The sequence below is a fragment of the Pieris brassicae genome, chromosome 4, assembly GCF_905147105.1.
Source record: "Pieris brassicae chromosome 4, ilPieBrab1.1, whole genome shotgun sequence".
Classification (NCBI taxonomy): Eukaryota; Metazoa; Arthropoda; class Insecta; order Lepidoptera; family Pieridae; genus Pieris; species Pieris brassicae.
Genome location: NC_059668.1, coordinates 16,930,713 through 16,948,987, shown reverse-complemented (window position 1 = coordinate 16,948,987; position 18,275 = coordinate 16,930,713). Strand labels below are relative to the sequence as shown.

Genomic DNA, 18,275 nt, shown 5'->3' with positions numbered 1-18,275 from the left:
TTATAATATGTGTGTGCCTATGTGTGATTCTGATGTATAAGCTATATTATTTTAAAGTTTTATTACAATCCATTCAGTAGTTTTTACGTGAAAGAGTAACAAACATCTATCCATACTTATAAACTTTCGCGTTTATAATACTAGTAGGATAAAATATTGATATCTGAGTGAAAGTAATGGCATTATCACATTAGTAGAGGCTCGCCTGTTAAAACCAGACAGTGGCAATAGAGTTTCCTGCCAAAAATTATCTCGCTTTTCCGTGGTTATATCTATTACTGGTAAATAGTAATTGGGCTATTGTAAATAGTACGTGATTTTAACCAACGATTTAGTTAGAATATTAAACATCAGATGGTGCCACAAATATTGAAAAATAGTTAAGTATAGCATTTGAATATAAAATAATTAAATTCGTAGTTTTAATGAGTTGTCGCTTAGGCTTTATTTTAAGAAATGTACTACTTTTGTTTATTTTATTTTTTTTTGAGAATGGAATCTCGCTGTTGGCCTTAAGGGCCTTTACAGCTCAGCTCGGGCTGTTTTGGCGAGCGTAGCTCGGCCAGAATGGACTTTTGTTTAAGTTCTATTGGTGTTGTTTAATGGTCTGTAATCCATTTTGAATATAGAATGACTAACTAAAAGACTTATTAGTATATAATATATTTTATTAATAAAATAATTTTAGAACAATATTATAATAAAAACATGGAATGCACATTATAAAATCTATAATTTCAGACGCTTTATATCTTCAAGCTTGAAATCAGTTCTGAAAAAAAAAAATTTATACATACACATTATACTACAAAGTATAATATTTTTTTTATATCAATCAACAGAGAAAACTTTAATTTTCAGCAATATTCAGAGATCCTGCCTGAGAAAGTATTACGTCAAAATAGCAGATAAGAGAACAAAATTATATCTTGAAATTTGAAAATTATAACTTTAAAATAAGAATTGGTCATAATTACAACCGACAGACTTCAATGTGGTATAGACAATAAAAAAAAGATAAAGTGCAAGAAAAAAAAACCAATTTTGATTGTCCTATTGGTTAAGAAAAACACTTTTTGAACGGATTAAAGCTAGCTAGTTATTTACATAATTTTTAATTTCTTTATTTTTTTTAATTCAGCGTTTGTGGTCACGGTGACTATAACACGGTGAAATAACTATAAGTTTTAATAATAATACAAAGCTTTAATCCGTCCGTAATAAATCAAAAAGTGTTTTTCTTAATGTGTAAAAGCTATTTTAACAAATGAAAATACTAGGTGTTCAGGAAAACTGTAAATTCATTTATTGCTGACGTCTATGTCTGGAGGAGTTTTTACCTGGAAAGGTTAGAAAAATCAATCGTCAAGTGACGATTAACAATGTTAGAAAGTATACTTTAGTATCAGTTACCTGGCAGCAAGAACTTGACGGACCAAGGTAGGTGGTAATGGCGCGGACGGGGCAGTAGGTCGATCGGCACCGAGAAGTCCCGCCAGTGCCGCCAAACGGGCGGCTTGCTCACGGGCAGAGCCCGCGTTGCTGCCCGCCCATGCGCACACGCGACGGCAGCGCCGCTCCACACAAACTCCACTTTCCTACCCACACAAACATTAATAACGCGAATTTATGAAAATTCTCACTGAAAACGATTATTGAAACAACTCGAGTTATACAAATACGTAAATATAAACAATAATAACTATTTTATTACGACATAGGACAGGCGAGAAAGAAAAATTAATAAGCTATTTACTGACAGGCCCCACAAAGCCTTGTTTGACATCGTCAAGTTGCTCAGCTGTCAAACATTTAAAACCAAACCTTCAAAATCGATTTATCAGTCAAATTCCCTTAGAATGCATTTCAATTTATTTTGTTCAGGTTAAAACATTTTATTTTTTTTGTGGACGCGAGAAGTCCTCTCGTACTTTGGGCTATATTCGATTGTGTGGTAGTTGTCTGAATTTAGTTAGCCGTGCGCCTGATTTCTTCAGATCTCATATCATTTTCAGACATGTATAATGTATATCCTTTAGCTAGAATATTTAAATAAGAGTTTGTTTGGCCTCATTTTTTATTTTTAAGAGCATAAATAAAATTAAAAAAAACTTTTCACGTTTGGTGTCCCTCTTATTAGTGGAGATAATGTTAACAAACAACACAAGTGTTATTCACAATCAGACCAAAGCAAACTTACCCTAGTATAATTATTTGCGAGCAAACTTTTCTGGGCTCTATTCAACAAGTCAGTGAGCAGTTCCGCGAGCAGTTCGTCAGCAGCGGCGGGCAACTGCGCACGAGCTTCCTCGGCTAACACGTCCAATGCCGCGGGCAATGCGTTTGCTTCTTCCTCGGCTTCTTCTACATATAATAGAAACTACGTGTTAAGGTATAAAAATTAAGGATTTCAATAAAAATACCTGCGAACCATATGACAATTTAATTTGACTAAAATAGTTATGTATATGTCGCAGTAAAGTAGTTAAATCAGTGTCAGATTTAACTACTGCGACATATACATTTTAATCATATTTGAACATTCAGCCCTCCAGAGGATACCCGACACAGTTTAAAAATAAATAACATGAAATAAAAAAAACAACTACAAACTATAATAAAATACTGATAAAGATACAAACGTATTGTTATAGTATTTTTTTTTATATTTTCTTTATCTTTAGATTTTACTTTATTTTAGTTATAGTTAGTGTTGCATATTTTGTGTTCTTTTTTGTTATTGCACTTCTGTACTTTACCCTGTTAGTAATTGTTTTTATTCTTCCATAATAAGGTTGCCTGGAAGAAATAGCTTGTTAGCAATGAGATTGCCCGTAGCCTAATTACTTATGTAACCTGTTTCTTTATATATATGTTTTAGTAAGTGTGAATAAATAAATAAATAAATGAGAAGTCACAAACATTACTAACCACCCACCGTAATATGGTCTGCATACCAAGTACATAACCAAATCAAATTTTTAATTATTCACATTTGTATTGTTTATTAATAGCACATTTCGTAATATATAAAGTATTCCCAAATTAATAAAGCGCATACATCTTCGCCAGTGGTCGTATTCTTAATTTGGGAGTACTGTATACATTCTGAGTATCTAAGACAGAATATAATTTATTGTTTATGATTTTCAAGGCTTTTATTAATAATAAAGCAAGTCAAAATTGAAATTGACTTTTATTTATTTTACAACCAGCTGCTTATATGACGTCTCACAAATTGGTTCGAGGCGATACTTTGCATCGTTATTAATAGTTTTGAACCATTTGATAAAATTACTTTTCAGATAGGGTTTCGGTAATTTCTTGTTTAATAACCTCTGTTCGTCTCCTCCCTGTGTTGAGGTATAGGAAAAAAAGGAGACTACTGTTTCGTTAGGTATTAAAGGCCGTCTTTCATAGCGCAAGTCCGCTATGAATATATCTTATCAAAAATATTACAACTTTACTTTTATTCGACTTATTTTAAGGATTAATCTTTTGCATACTTTCTATACGTAATGTAATATGTATTATACGTAGGTTGAATTTATTTTATTATAACGCTAATGAAACACCAATCACAACCCAATTCTCTTACGCAAGTGTATGTGTCTATTGTTCTGTTCTACTATACGGCTCAATTTTGGTAAATGATATAATATTATAATTGAGAATTGTATGCGTTTCTTAATTTTAAAAAAAATTGCGAACTATATAGCAGTTTTAATTTAACTAAAGAAAATAGTGGAGTATATCGTTATTATATCTGGAAACTACGGTCTATCTCATATGCAAATTTTTCATGGCAATGCCAAAGGCATGTGTGTAAACAGCAGCTAAATATAAATTGTGTTTATATTCTTTTGTTACATATAATATTTCTAAGGAGTATTTTATGTATAATTTAATGTAAATCATTGATATGGTTAACTGTATTCTTTATCGGTACTCGTGTTATTTGTGTATTGTTACTAACTGACCACACCTAGCGTTATCAATTAAATATAGTCAAAGAAAGAGACACACAATTGTGTCGAGGATGCCTGCCTTGGATAGAAATGGATAGCATACCAATATCGATGGCGGGGTCGACAAGATGATGCGCCCACAGAGCCGTTGTATGCTGCAATGCAGCTCTCAAAGCTGCGCGGGCATGAGCGGCAGCCGCGCGAAAAGCAGCAGCGGCGGCAGCGTAACCCGCTGCGCATGAGCGTAGCTTATCGTGTTCCGCGGCGGCGCGGCACAGCGGCTCGCCAAGCACACACGCGTCGCCCGCCAATCGCTCCGCCCACTCCGCTCCCTGTTCCGCTTCCGTCATGTGCGCCTGACAAATTATTATAAAGATATAAAACTACTTATATTTGCCACTTGTAATGCAAGAATGTATACAGACTTGATGCTTATCGCATCCGCTTTACCCTATTTAAAGCTATTTCTGTCTGAATGGAATATAGATAAAATATGAACACTAATTGAAAATTAAATACATAATTTGGATGAACTTATTTTAGGAAAAAAAATAGAAAAAATATATGTTTATTCATTTTAAGTTCAATTTCATTACAATGTGTAAGATTTGGGAACCCTTTTAAGTAAAAAAATATACCTGTGTCAGGGTTTCCAGCTCTTTCATAACAAACTTAGTTATACATTCCTTAAAATATTTAATTTATATATAATTTTGTTACATCTTTTATTAATTTCTTTTTTGTTATTGAATTTTAACTGTTATCAACACGCTAGAGTGCATAAGTGAGTGTGTGAATGCAAATGTGTGAGTGAGTCAGTGAGTGAATGAATAAAGTCTGTACTACATACTAGGCCTCAGAAGAAGCTCCAACTCTGCGTAGGGTATGTTCATGAGCCAGTCCTTTAGTCGTATTTTTAGATTGTGGACGGTAAGCGGGTAGATGTTAAGCAGCCTATTTAATTTATTATAGATGTCTGCTTGCATATTGCGTCTCGCAAAGTCAGTCCTTACGGTCTGACCGACGACAACATCCCTATTTCTTTTTAAGAACAGCCTACTATCAAATGGTAGCGCTCTGTGTGATTTTAAAATTAGACAGAGAAAATAATCAATATATTAAGAGCTTATACTAACAAAGTACAGCGGGTCAGTGTCGGCAGCGACGATTCCGTGCGCTGCGTGACGACGCGGCGACGGAAAGGGCAACGGCTCCGGCGGCGGCGCAGCTAAACGGCGGCGCAGTGCTGCGGCAGCGCGTTCCAGTTGAGCCCCCGTCTCGTTTACCACGCAACACACACCTTCCACACTGCCCGTTGATACGGCACGTCTGTATCCAGATAAATAAATTAATGGCGCTACAACCTTTTTTTAGGTCAGATTTCTATATCTGTTTCATGATCGTTTGTGAATTGAATAGGCAAGTAGGTGATCAGCCTTATGTGCCACACCGTCGACTTTTTTTTTGACTACGGCAAGCCGGTTTCCTCACGGTGTTTTCCTTTACCGTTCGAGCTAATGTTAAATGCACGTTGAAGCCACTAGGCCAAAACTGCTCCTGTATCCAGATAAAACTCTATAAATATTCAACATTCGTCGCTTATGAGTGTACTTGACATGACATTTAGATTGTCTTGGCGATATTAGAATCGATTATGATGCCTTACCCTCAGTAAAGATACAAAAATCTTAACCCAGTATTTATCAACCGTTTTAAAGAATATTTCACAACCCTATAGACTAACTAGGCAATTCTTTTAAAAGCAAGGAACTTCGACATAAAGTTATACGCTCCCCGATAACTTACGATTCAGCTCTCTAACGTCTTAGTGTCCTACGTAAACACTCCTTAACCATTACCTTTCGTAATTATACTATATTTTGGTATTTGTAAATAATGTTGTATACTGTATTTTGGAACCATTACTTGTGATTGATTCTTAAGATTAGCTTTTGCTCTTTTTACTTTGTTTAAGATATCAGTTGTGTAACTGTATAAAGTCTAGAAGAGATAGGTTGTTAGGGATAAAAGTTTTATTTATGAGTAATTAACAAATAAAAAATAGGGGTTGATCGTAGAGGGGTGACAAAAATTAAGGGTTGTGTGTATCTTTGTATGCTGTATCATAAATACAAAAAAATGTCTAAATAATAAAATATAAAATTTAGGAGACAACTCATAACATTTAGGGGGATGACAAATAGATTTTGTCCGATTCGCAGACCTAACCGATATGCACACAAAATTTCACGAAAATTGGTCGAGCCATTTCGGAGGAGTTTAATTACAAACACCGTGACACGAGAATTTTATATATTAGATTTTACATCCAAATGAGTTGCCATTTTTTCAAACAGTTTTTAAGGCAATGTAATATAGAGAAAATGAAATAAATAAAAAAACACATGCGTGTATAATTAGGATTAGTCATAATTATAGATGACACTAATATTAAATCAGACTAGGAATATTACTGAAAGAAAAAAACAAATACTAACATGAAAAAATATATTATTAATAGCTATAAAGACAGACTACCTGGAGACTACCACCTATTTCATTAACTAAAGAATTAAAATCAGACGCTTTAGACTGAAATTATATCTTTTTTTAATGTTTAAAACGATCAGTCTCACGTAGGATTTGTGAGGCTATACAAAAGACCATTCACTAAGACCTTAAAGTAAACAGAACGAAAATAAGGTCTGTGTTATTTTCCTTGTTATTAAAAATTTATTTTGTATAATAACCAGTAGATCATTTAGTACTTTATAGTTGAACACAAAGGCATTTCTTGTAAAGTGTTCATAATTGTATTATCAGAATATTATATTTATCATAAGATAAATATAGTATAAGTGTATGCTCGCAGCTTTATCAGCTGTAGGTAATATAATGCGATTACAAAATTTTCTTGCCAAACCCATACCTTGAACTAAACCGAACGAAATATTATATAAACTTAATTGGATATTTATATTTTAAACTTAATTCAAATTCAGCATAGGCAAATAAGATATGAATTTACTAAAATACTTCTTATAGTAACTTTAAACTTCAGCTTTATCTGTCATTGATTCGTTAGAAGGTTATGTCAATGACAAATGCGATTTATATGGCCAGTGTAGTACATGGAGTCGTGATTCAGAAGCATAAGTTTTGAACACCGAGTAATCGATTATAGAATTAAAACTGCGAAACCGCAACGCCAGTTCCAGTTCAGGAATCAGCGCATGCGCTTGTGTTGGATTGATTTTTCAATTAAATCAATATAGTCTATACAGAGGCCAGATTTCTAACTTTAGGTAAGTAAATTGATATCTCTAATTTTATTACAAAGGAAATTCAATAATTCTAAATTATAATATTTATGTTCTCTTATACCATGTTATTTATAAAATGTATATGAACATGAATTCAATTTAAACAAAATCTATAAAGATAGTTATAAAATAGACGAGCGAATTTTTGAACATTTATATTTTAAGCTGGCTTCAAGCGTTTTTCTTGAGGCAGACATATGTTTCAGTGTGTTTTATTGTATCTTTGTAAGGCCATATTTCTTCGGGAATCGAAGAACCATGAGCCGCCAAGGCTACGTTATAGCTTAGGGTTTGAAGCAAAACTTTATTTTGATACAACTTCGCGTAAAGGAATATTAAAATTTGTTGAACAAAATATTAGTAACACATTGTTTAATCTATGACGTAGATATAATGGTGCAGCCGGCCGGTACGTGAGCGTTGTTTAAACTTTGCTAAATTAGATGTTAGTAGGTACTTTATGATATAAACACTACATCGTAACGTTTGAGGGTGTTTATTTTTAGAAATCTTTTAGCATTCCTAGAATTTTTCGTTTTCTACTTGGAATAACTTAATATATAAAACTTTCGTGTACCAGTGTTTGTAACCAAGTGGTTTTGTATATGTATATCAGTAGGACTGAGAATAGGATAGATATTTCTTTAATTACCCTTCTACCACTAATCCGTTTGAAAATTTATAAGGCAAAACAAAGCTAGCCAGTTTAGTTAATATAAATTAGTTTTATAATGTATACTCAATTAGAGCTTTTCACTATACGCGTTTATCGTGTACATATATTATATACAACTAGTCGTTCCTCGTGGATTCACTGGCGTTATGTAACCTGACTTCCACATCATAAATTTGCATGTGATTTGATCATTGTTATGTCGCAGAGTTTAAAATTATGATATTTTCAAGAATATTAAATGAAATTAATTGAATTCCTAGATGTTCAAATTAAAATAAATTAATTTTACGTAACACCTTCGGGAATAATGAATTATTTTATATGATGACCATACAAATGGTAACTGTAGTAGACTTATTAAAACTTTTGAAGGGAACCGTTACTATCATACATAATGTTTCACTGTACTGAAGCTTTTGAATATAATTATTTTTCACACTTAGTCCGTTTGTATTGGGCGTTATGATAAATGGAATAACACAAAACAATCAACAAAAACCAACTTATCTAGCTATTTAATTTCAAACTGATTGATTTCAAGATTTAATAATAAGTTTGCAATAGAAGATTGAATATTCAATAGCCTAGTATTATTTATAAACAGATACTTTATCGCAACTCACTTATGATACTGAAATCTATTTAAGTCTTGTTAATCATTATAACCATACAATGTAATTAAATGATATTAATTGTATATCAATAAAATTTATTACATAATTGATTATGAATTCGATAGTAAATTGCCAACTCCAGTTTCTATGTGAGGATCCTTTTAGAGAAACGATTTGTTAGGTAAGATATTTTAAGTTCGATGTGGTTTGTGGCCCTCTTGCCTATATGCATTTTCGCAATTTTAACCTTGGAAGCTTTATGATAAGAACGTTATATTTATATCCAAAATCAACACGAGTATGGGATTACCTCTAAGAACTTTCTTATCTTGTCGCTTTTCCTTATCAATAAATATGACAGCATTACTCAGCTGTTACGTGGTACCTATTCCTTTAAACGCATGATTTTATTAATTTTATTAACTAGCATATACCTTCTATAATTAATTTCATACGGTTTGGTTACAGGTGATGGGAACAGATATGTGCAGGAAACACCTGCCGAAAGTAAAGCAACTGCTTACCAGTTTTGAAAGGGAACCTAAAGAAATTCGGGGAAGGGAAATAAAAGTGTGGTTCTTGACCGGAGAAGAAATATTCAAAACTTTATTCTTAGTGGGCCAGAGTGTCGAATGGCGCTATACAAAAATTAAAGACCATAGCGACGTATCTGAAATCTGTTCTAAGGTTACAGCCAATAAAGTCTGGCTGGAATCATTCATTAGTGTTTACCCAAACTTTCGCATCAACTTTGATTTAACCTGCTCAGCAGACGATATTTGCAAAGTACGTTCCGGAATAGATGTGCTAATAAAAGGATTCTCTGGCATTAGTCCACAATTTGACAAAGTTTTAGAAAACATAAACGAAGAAGAAGTTCACGAATTCGACAGGTGCCTAAAGATTTGGGTAGAAACTGGACATCGCCCTGACTTTCGGAATAAGCCTTCTGGTTTGCTTCAAGATCATTGGTGGTGGTTTTAATCTATTTGAAAGATAGAATAATTGTGAAAAAAAAATGGAGGTCGATGAAGATAAATGGGTTACAAAGGCTATAGAAAATGTTGAAAAATATCTTAACAGAGGCGGGGCACTCCAAGGCGATATTCCACAGTTTCTAGGAGGGTCAGAGTTACTTAACACAATAGGTATGGCTATGGGTTTGCCTATTTGCAATCCAACAGATTGGTCTCAGTATGAATTAAAGCAAGCACTTAGCGGGCAACTAGTTTTCTTCAAAGGAAAATCCTTAGAAGCTATAAACGCCGTTGCTGAAACAATTCGCAGTTGTTGTAACGGAGATGATAAAAATTATATTACCGTATTACCAATTGAGCTGTATTTTCAAGGAAAATTATATGAACTACCCATATTCAGAGCTCATAGATATCGTGATTCGAAAAAATACTATGTTGACAATACTGGGAGGTACTACGACAGCGTCAGTGATTGGTACGATAATAATAAATTACCTCCTTGTAGAATGGGGTATCCAGCTGATCTTACATTGAAACTCCGACCTGGATACACATATCCTCATATCTACTTAGCGGACACTCCGCCAAAAAGAGTAGGACCTAAGACAGCGAGGGTTGTTGATACTGTCAGTGCAGTTGCCGGAATTTCTTCCGGCGTGGGTCTGTTATTTGCTTCAGGTGGTTTAGCGGCTCCTTTTGTAGTAGCTGGAGTAGCAAGCGCAGTTTGGGGTTCCGCTCGAGCATCCAATACACTATATGATAGAGCCAGCCATGGAGAATCTGTTAACCCTTTCACTAACTCAGAATCAAGAATGTTATGGTTAGGTATTGCCGCCAATATAGCTAGTTTTGGTGCGATGGGCGCTACGATGAGACTAACATCATTAGCGGCGCGCGGCAGAGATGTATCAAATGCTTTGAGAATCTTCACAAATATTGCTAATGGGACAACCCTAACACTAAGCACGTTAGCAATTATAAATAATAGCCTTTATTTAATACAGCATTATGATGAGTTGTCATCCATCGATGTCCTTATGCATTTAGCTTCTGTCGCTTTTTGGACAAAAGGTGTGTTTACATACAAAACAGCAGGTACCTTAATCAGAGAAGCAGAAATACAGGCCTTTAACAATATTAACAAGGAACTTAGTCCTGAAGTGCAACGTGAATTAAATGAAGTGAGAGGCAGAATTCAGAACGATGCGAGTCTTCTTCGTCAATTTATTGCAGCGTCTCAATCTCAAGTATCAATTCAAGAATACTCCCAAGTTTTAATTGATGGTATGCACTATTACGATACTGTAAATAATATGAGCCCAGAACAAATAGAAGCTTTCGCCAGTTTGCGAAATGTTTTAAGTGATGACATGCACCTCATTAGAGGTCTTCAAAGAGTATCTGATACAACAAATTTAAATAGACAGGGCACAGTCGAACTCGTTTTGGATATGTGGCAACGATATGCAGATACTAATTTTGGCAGCACAGGTGACGTTACTCTGAGGGGAGGTAATCTTGTCTTGGGAAGTGCTCCACCAATTCAAATTAATCAAATGCCAGATTTGTCAGTTTCTATGATCCGCTTTTTCGGCGAGCATTTAAGCAGAATTGATGGCACAACTACCAACAATTGGTCTGTTCCTGATTTGTTAATACTTCAGAGCCGAGGCTTATTTACTACTTGTCAAGCCACAGGTGTCTGCAGAACTGGGCATGCGACTATATCTTTAAATGGTAAATTGGAAATAAGTGTTAAAAAATTGATGAGTTTGAAACCAACTACTTGTGAGCAATTGTTTGGTATGATTTCTCGATTAACGGATAATCAGTGCAGCACTGCTAGTCTTCTGCCTGCAGATTTGGTCAAGTTATGCGTTCGCGAACTCAGGTTACGGTTTGAGGTTCACAGAAGAGAAAGTGTCGAATGGGCCACCAGATGCGTAAGCAGTGAAGTTAGTTTACGTAATATTGTGCAGGGCGATTTGATGCCACACGAAAGGGATCGACTTTACACATTTAGAGCGGATGTTGACATGGTGAAAGCTGATCTATACATGAGCGACTTAATAAAGTTTGTCGCTGAAAAGAATCCAAGAAATGTAAGTGAATTAGTTGCTTACAGCGAATTTGTGATGACGTACATCGAAGAAGTATCGGGAAATATCCTTGAAGACCTTAACGAAGGTAGAAGACAGCTTCCGAATCAAAAGAAAAAAAAAGTTTGGATACGTAAGTACAATACTACTAAGTTTTCATTTCCTATATAATTGGCAGTGCAGTTGTATGACTTTTGTGACTGCTTCAGTTAGTTGTTAGTATAAACAAACAATATACTTCGTTAAATATCGGTTAAAAAGGATCTTTAAACAAAAAAAAAATACATTATAAATTTTGTAGCTTATGAGAAAGTTGGTTTTATATATAAACTATATTGTGATAATTTAAAGTCATATTTGTTTATAGGAGAACAAGCCGCCCGTGAGGTGTTTGAAAACACAAGCGCCATGACGGAAAAGTTAAATGATTTACTAAACACAGTGTCTAATAACGACATGGTGGGTGTTCAGACAGTAGGGAGTGGCCTATCTGATACTGAATTGGTTGCAGCAATCCGTTCAAATAGAATAAGGTTTGGTGGACGTATATCTGCTGCATATCACATCTATAAACATAGTACGGATCCAGTGTCAGCATATGTGGACCAGGCCAATAGCACCATTCGTTTATCCTCCGATCAGTATACAGTGACTATTGGACAAGAAGGCAACACCAGGCTTATTTCGTTTACAGATGATAACGGCAGCTGTATTGTTCTCGAAAGCAATGGTCGCGTTTTACTCTGTAGCTTTAGAGCTACTGGCAGACAATAAAACACGAACGCCCAGAGTTTCCGCGAGAGAACGCCCCCCGATACATTAAAAAAAATCACTTCTCGTAACAAATACGACTGACATTTTGCTTCCACTATGATACCATACTACCAACCCAGTTTCTCAGTCAATGTATTGTAAAAACCTAAGCTAACCCTACTTTTGTATCATAAAGTAATTCGCGGTGACAAGTAATTGGCCATTTTCATCTCTATCGATGCCCAAACATGACGGTTTTTATATAACAATGCTGTGCTGATTGTCAAAACAATGGATTAAATTTTACAATGCTTATTCTGTTCACATTTTCGTATGTTTTTTTTTACTTTTACTTATTTGTACTCCATATTGTTATTGTTCGATATTAAACGCATATAATCTCACTTTAATAATTCTACTTTGTAACTGTAGGATTGCATGTAATAAAGTGTTGCTTGTATATCTAATGATGTTTCATTTGAAGACATAAAAATAAGTTTGTTAAGTTGTTCATAACTGTAAGTTTTTATGCAAAGAAAAGTTAATTATTAAAAACTCTTTCCTAAAACCTAAAAATCCCCTTACCGATCTCAATTTTTTTTCCCCTTTTTAAAAATAATCATCCAACTCGCGTTAAATTGCTATTCTTAGATAACTTTAATACTAGTCATGAGTATGACGGCAGAGTAGTAATTCTAGCATGTGCAGTAGTAGTAGCAGTTGAACCGTTGACAAGTCCGGCAACACTTGCCAGCCTTCTGGCATTGTTAATTTTCGCGGGTATCACTTAACATCCTTCCTGTCCGTTATCTCCATAGAAAAGATGTTTATCGTAATTGATTTTAATGTCGAATTACGCCCTATATTTTTCACATAGTAATATTTGATCGGGTGTTTTATTTTAGTAACAAACACACAAAAGCTCAATTTTGTTTATTTCGATTTTATTAGCTTTTTATGGCATAGAAAATTTCAAATACATCTGGAAAAAAGAACATAGAGCAACACACAAATATCCTTACCTGATCACCTTCCTGGCAATAAAGAAGACATCATCCACTAAACTGGAAGTCGTGAGACCTGGCTGCGGCGTCGACAGCTTCAGTGCCTTGCTGACGCTTTCTTCCAAATAATACCTGGATAATCATTAAAGCCTCGTCTTTATATATTGTATCTGCATTTAGTATTTAGTCAAATTCAAGCTCCACATCCTAATTTAACGTGATTTTGTCGCCGTCATTAACTAGCAGGGTAAAGAAGAGTATTTTTGACACTTACGACCATTCAAATTTATTGCAAAGATATTTGAATGTTGTCATTAAAATAATGAACAAAAACAACAGTGTAGTGTATATAATCGATCGATCGATACGTCGAGCCAACTCCGTATACAGACTCGCCTGTCTACCATATGCCTACAGCGGATTTCTTTTCCACAGAACCGTCCTCTAACACAATTCCTAGGATGTGCAAATTAGCTAATAACTTCATCCCGGAAACTGATTCCCTCCACCTCTCTTGATTTTGCAGAGAAATCTTTTCCAAAATATCGCAATAACTTATTTATATCTCTCTTTATATCACATATTTATAGTATGTAATTCTGTTAGTTAGAAATAGTTATTTAGTATAAAGCCTGTTAAAGGAGTACAATCAATTTTTATTGTTATTTTTATGAGTAACAAAACAGATCACAGATGATGATAATTATGATTTTGTAATGTTCCCCTGTGTATGTCTATTTGTTACTGAGGAGGTGGTGATTATTTGTTTTTATAAAACAGGGGGCCAACCGGCATGAGGCTCATCTGATTTTAAGTAATAAAAAAACTCTCATTGAGGTCACGCATAAGTTGCCGGCCATTTGGTACGCTCTATTCTTGAAGGACCCTAAGACAATATTTTAATGTAATATTTACCTTTGTCTGTATATTGTTACCGAGCTTTATAAATTAATAAAATATATTTGTATAAATTTAGCATACCCATCTATTGATAAAAAGTTAATGATTATATCTCTTTTAGTTATATACACATACAATTTGACAGAAAGAGACGAAAGAGTGCAATTATACAATTATATATTTTAATGAATTATCAGTAAGATCATACCTCTCCAGTGTAAGATAATGGCTTAAGATGTCTTGTGCAGTTCTCGTCATATCACTGTCCGCTATAATCTTTTCCACCGACTCAACACAAATGTTACGCGCAGATTCGTCCATAGCACTTAACTGTTCAACATACAAAAAATCTAGGTTACACAACATTGAATATGGACATCGATGCATGTCAACGTTTCTGTACTTGACATAATTTATGTCAAAATGTGCCATTGTTTGTTATGTTTTAAATTATATTGTTAATATTTAGATTTTATTAGTCAAGCAAAAGCCGATTAAACACTTAAGTGAATAAAATAGAATGAAAAATTTCAGTGCCCGTTCAGACAACAAGACAACAGTTTTTGTGAAAACATGTTAGGGGTAAATATTTAGAATGATACGGGATATCGTTTAAGTATTTAATCTTTAAATTTAATTTAGTATATTATTTGCCAAGGAACCTAAAAAGAAATGTTTTTCTTTTAAAAGATCGTCATTATGCCACCTCGGTTGCGATATCTTTTTATCACCTCTACAATAAAAAAGTAATTGCAAATTAGTAATCACAATAAATAAACGTATTATTTGTTATATTATTACAAGTCGCGGCAGACATCATTTACAATTATTATAAATGCTAATTAAAACAATGTTACAATACATTCCAAATTTAAATAATTTTCAAGACCCATTAAAAAGTTGTGATAAAATGAACTTCTTTTAGGGTTTTTTCGAAACAAAATTTATATTCAGCTCTAAACTTTTAAAGCGATACGAGTATGAATACTTACATCGACGCGTCTCCGTAGGAATGCAAAGTACAGATAGACACGTTGATGGGCCATCGCTAGTTCATTTAGCGCAGGTTCGACGGCCAGCGATGATTTGGGTTCTGGCAATCGTCGGGCAGCGAGCAAGGAGCGGCTAACAGTGCGTACAGCGGCACATATTGGGGGTTGAATTCGCTTCAATGCGGCCGGTAGTGTGTGGCCATTTGCCGCACTCAAAGCACGTATACGTTCGAGTGCGGCCGCGCCCGCTTCTAGAACGCGGGTCAACGCGTCAGCGTGCGCTGCCTCACCTCCGCCCCCTGATACAACGCTGCAACGACGCAGCTTTATTTCTAGCTGTAAATTACATAGTAAAAAATTTAAGTAAAGAAAATTAATTATTGTTTACCTTTTACGTTTTGCAAGTTGTTTTATTCCATTAATATATTTGGGTTCCCAGTGATAGGATTTAATTCAAATGGAAATTAAGTTAACCATCCATTTATAGGTATGTAGATTTACTTTACTAAGTAAAAAATATAGATTTTTCAATTAATTTAGTTCATTAATCAATTGTATACTTATAATTTACCAATCCGTGCATATAATTAAATAAAATCTGGGTTCATTATTACAAGAATTATACGTGTTTAAAAAGGCCTATAAACAACTGATCCTATCCAACCTAGGAGTCCAAGCACCTTTCTTTCGAATTTTTCGCGATTTTAACGGATTGAATAGTGCTTATTCGGAGCTGGATATATTCGGTAGTGGGCTGATCAGTTTTGGAGAAATTTTTATGTATATGTTTTAATTGTATTTTTTAATTTTTAATTTCTTTTTTGAAACACTTATGTTTACTTCAATTGTCATACATTTTAGATGAAAGATTTTATAAAATATGAAGAAGATGAAGTACAATGTATGATGTGGTAAGCTTTAATAAATAAATTGATCCTACTAGCATATCAGAGAAAATTATCAATGCAAAAATATATCTACAATTGAGAAGTTTCTATACTAGACTTGTATATTAATTTGTTATATACTTATAATTGAAATCATGAATATTTCTATCCACAACAGAGACCTCAAATGCAATTTAAAAAAAAACAATATAACTCTACTTAATAAAACACATAAACTTGTCTTCTCATTCATCTTGTCCTTTGGGTTTTATTTAGAAAAGGGTTAAAACAATTGATCACCTGTGTTGCCAAATACTTGCTCAGCATATCTACTCCTAACTCAGCACAGCCAATCTGAGGGAAGAGTTTAAAGAACTTCTCTACTGACACATCATCTTCTTTAGCCGCTGCTTCCTCAAACCTAAAAAAATATTTGACCCATTTTTAGTGATTAACTAATTCCCTGCATCTCAATTGTGGAGAGATTTTCAAACAGAGAGTCACACCTAAATTTTAACTTCGTTACGAGTTGAATATTTTACCCACAGTAGACATACACTAATGAATGCAATACACAAAATTCTATTTGTGAACTTAACAAATATTCAGATGTCAGTCATTGGACTAAAAGCTATAATACAAAGGGATATTAAATGAAAATATATATTGTTTTCGATAATTACATTAAATGAATAAAAATATTTACTTTTTAATAAGGTGATCTCGTAATGTATTGGTAGCTGCAGTTATATCCTGCCGGAAATCTGCATCTCCCCTGGCACGAGCTGCTGCCACTGATGCTGGCTCCATACTTAAGAACCTTGAGATGTGTCCAGCAGCTAAAGGTATAAAATTGTTAAATTTCTACATTATCTCAGTCTGTTTCAGTGATAATTGATTTAGATATTTATTATTATTTTTAATTCTTAAAAGGCCGGCAACACACTCGCGAGCCTTCTGGCATTGAAATGATCCATGGGTATCACTTAACATCAGGTGAGCCTCCTGCCCGTTTACCACATTTTATTTTAAAAAAAACACTAATTTTCACCTTTATTTAATTTAAAAATTTATTAATGTTATAATATATAAGAACAGAATAAATCAGTAAAAAGTTTATAGACTACAACAAGTGCATTATGAGAAGAGCTAGTCAAGTTTCATCCATGTTTATTTTTAAGTATCTGTATGTTTACCATTAAAATAACTTATATCTACTTCACCTGTTTCATAATCGTGTGCTTTAATAGCAGCATCAACTCCAGCACTGCATACTTTTAGATCTATCAAATCATGGACCCTCTGCTGACATTCTGCAACTCGGGACTAAAAAGATAAATTTCTATCATAGAAATTACTAAGAATACTTGTGAATATCATCTCTTAATACAATATATATGTCATACTCTCAAAAAATGTAAACGATACAGTAATAAAAAGTACAATAAAATCCGTTATAATCAACTTACTCTAGCTAAGTCTAGCTGGCGCACTTTAGCGCTTACACCTCTAGCTAATGCTGCAGTTTTGTTTACCATATCAGCTGCATTCTGAGCTTCAAATTTTACTTCACTTAGTTTTGTACATGCTTGACTAGTAGTTCGAAGCCTTCCCTCAAGAACACAAGCTTTAGATAGTGCGTTTGATAGAGCATCATTTACTTCTGACTGGAAAACAAATTTACATATACAATTACAATGTTATTAAATATCATTCATATCATTCACTTTTATATCATTGTAAAAACACAGAATTTGGAGAGTTCTGTAAACTCTTTTTCAAATTTGTTTTTTCGTGGAAAAATTATAGTGCAGTACTAATTCTACAAACCTCTTCTTTCTCTATTTCATTAAGTGCTTTTTGAAGACCATCTTCAGAAGATACGTCATACTTTTCTAATAATAAAGCTATAGACATTTTTATTACTATTACACTCGAAATTAAACCTTTTTATAACTAAATAATGAGACTCGGTAATAACAAAGCACGATTTCTATTTTCGAATTTGATAATTTCTAGTACGTAACAAATAAACAGCTGATTTTATTTACGGCAACAACATCTGACATAGAATGAAATATA

The 18,275-nt window shown here is 33.9% G+C and overlaps 2 protein-coding genes across 3 annotated transcripts; one reads left to right on the top strand and one right to left on the bottom strand.

Moving 5' to 3' along the window:
- Nucleotides 1-649: 649 nt before the first annotated feature.
- Nucleotides 650-18,275, bottom strand: LOC123707951 (conserved oligomeric Golgi complex subunit 4). Of its 2 annotated transcripts, none has more exons than XM_045658288.1 (13): nt 18,024-18,275; nt 17,729-17,860; nt 17,417-17,519; nt 16,900-17,032; nt 16,494-16,614; nt 15,307-15,642; nt 14,523-14,644; nt 13,433-13,546; nt 5,105-5,297; nt 4,072-4,324; nt 2,201-2,364; nt 1,414-1,598; nt 650-772 (listed from the first exon to the last, which is right to left on the bottom strand). In XM_045658288.1, exons 1-13 carry the CDS (start codon nt 18,108-18,110, stop codon nt 730-732), a joined length of 1,986 nt encoding a protein of 661 aa, XP_045514244.1. In that variant the 5' UTR covers nt 18,111-18,275; the 3' UTR covers nt 650-729. The 2 variants fall into 2 exon arrangements, with proteins under 2 accessions (XP_045514244.1, XP_045514243.1); XM_045658287.1 differs by having other exon boundaries at nt 17,663-17,860; nt 18,024-18,274.
- LOC123707950 lies at nt 6,980-12,874 on the top strand. The gene is made up of 3 exons (XM_045658286.1): nt 6,980-7,273; nt 9,050-11,790; nt 12,025-12,874. Exons 2-3 carry the CDS (start codon nt 9,600-9,602, stop codon nt 12,429-12,431), a joined length of 2,598 nt encoding a protein of 865 aa, XP_045514242.1. The 5' UTR covers nt 6,980-7,273; nt 9,050-9,599; the 3' UTR covers nt 12,432-12,874.

What these genes read in the sequence shown, in the direction of transcription:
- LOC123707950 (XM_045658286.1), top strand. Translation starts at nt 9,600, where the DNA reads ATGGAGGTCGATGAAGATAAATGGGTTACAAAGGCTATAGAAAATGTT. An exon ending in GAAAAAAAAAGTTTGGATAC is followed by an intron (nt 11,791 to 12,024) that starts GTAAGTACAATA and finishes ATTTGTTTATAG; the next exon opens with GAGAACAAGCCGCCCGTGAG.
- LOC123707951 (XM_045658287.1), bottom strand. Translation starts at nt 18,110, where the DNA reads ATGTCTATAGCTTTATTATTAGAAAAGTATGACGTATCTTCTGAAGAT. An exon ending in ATGAAATAGAGAAAGAAGAG is followed by an intron (nt 17,861 to 18,023) that starts GTTTGTAGAATT and finishes TTTGTTTTCCAG; the next exon opens with TCAGAAGTAAATGATGCTCT. An exon ending in ATTGCCAGGAAGGTGATCAG is followed by an intron (nt 5,298 to 13,432) that starts GTAAGGATATTT and finishes ATCTGGATACAG; the next exon opens with ACGTGCCGTATCAACGGGCA.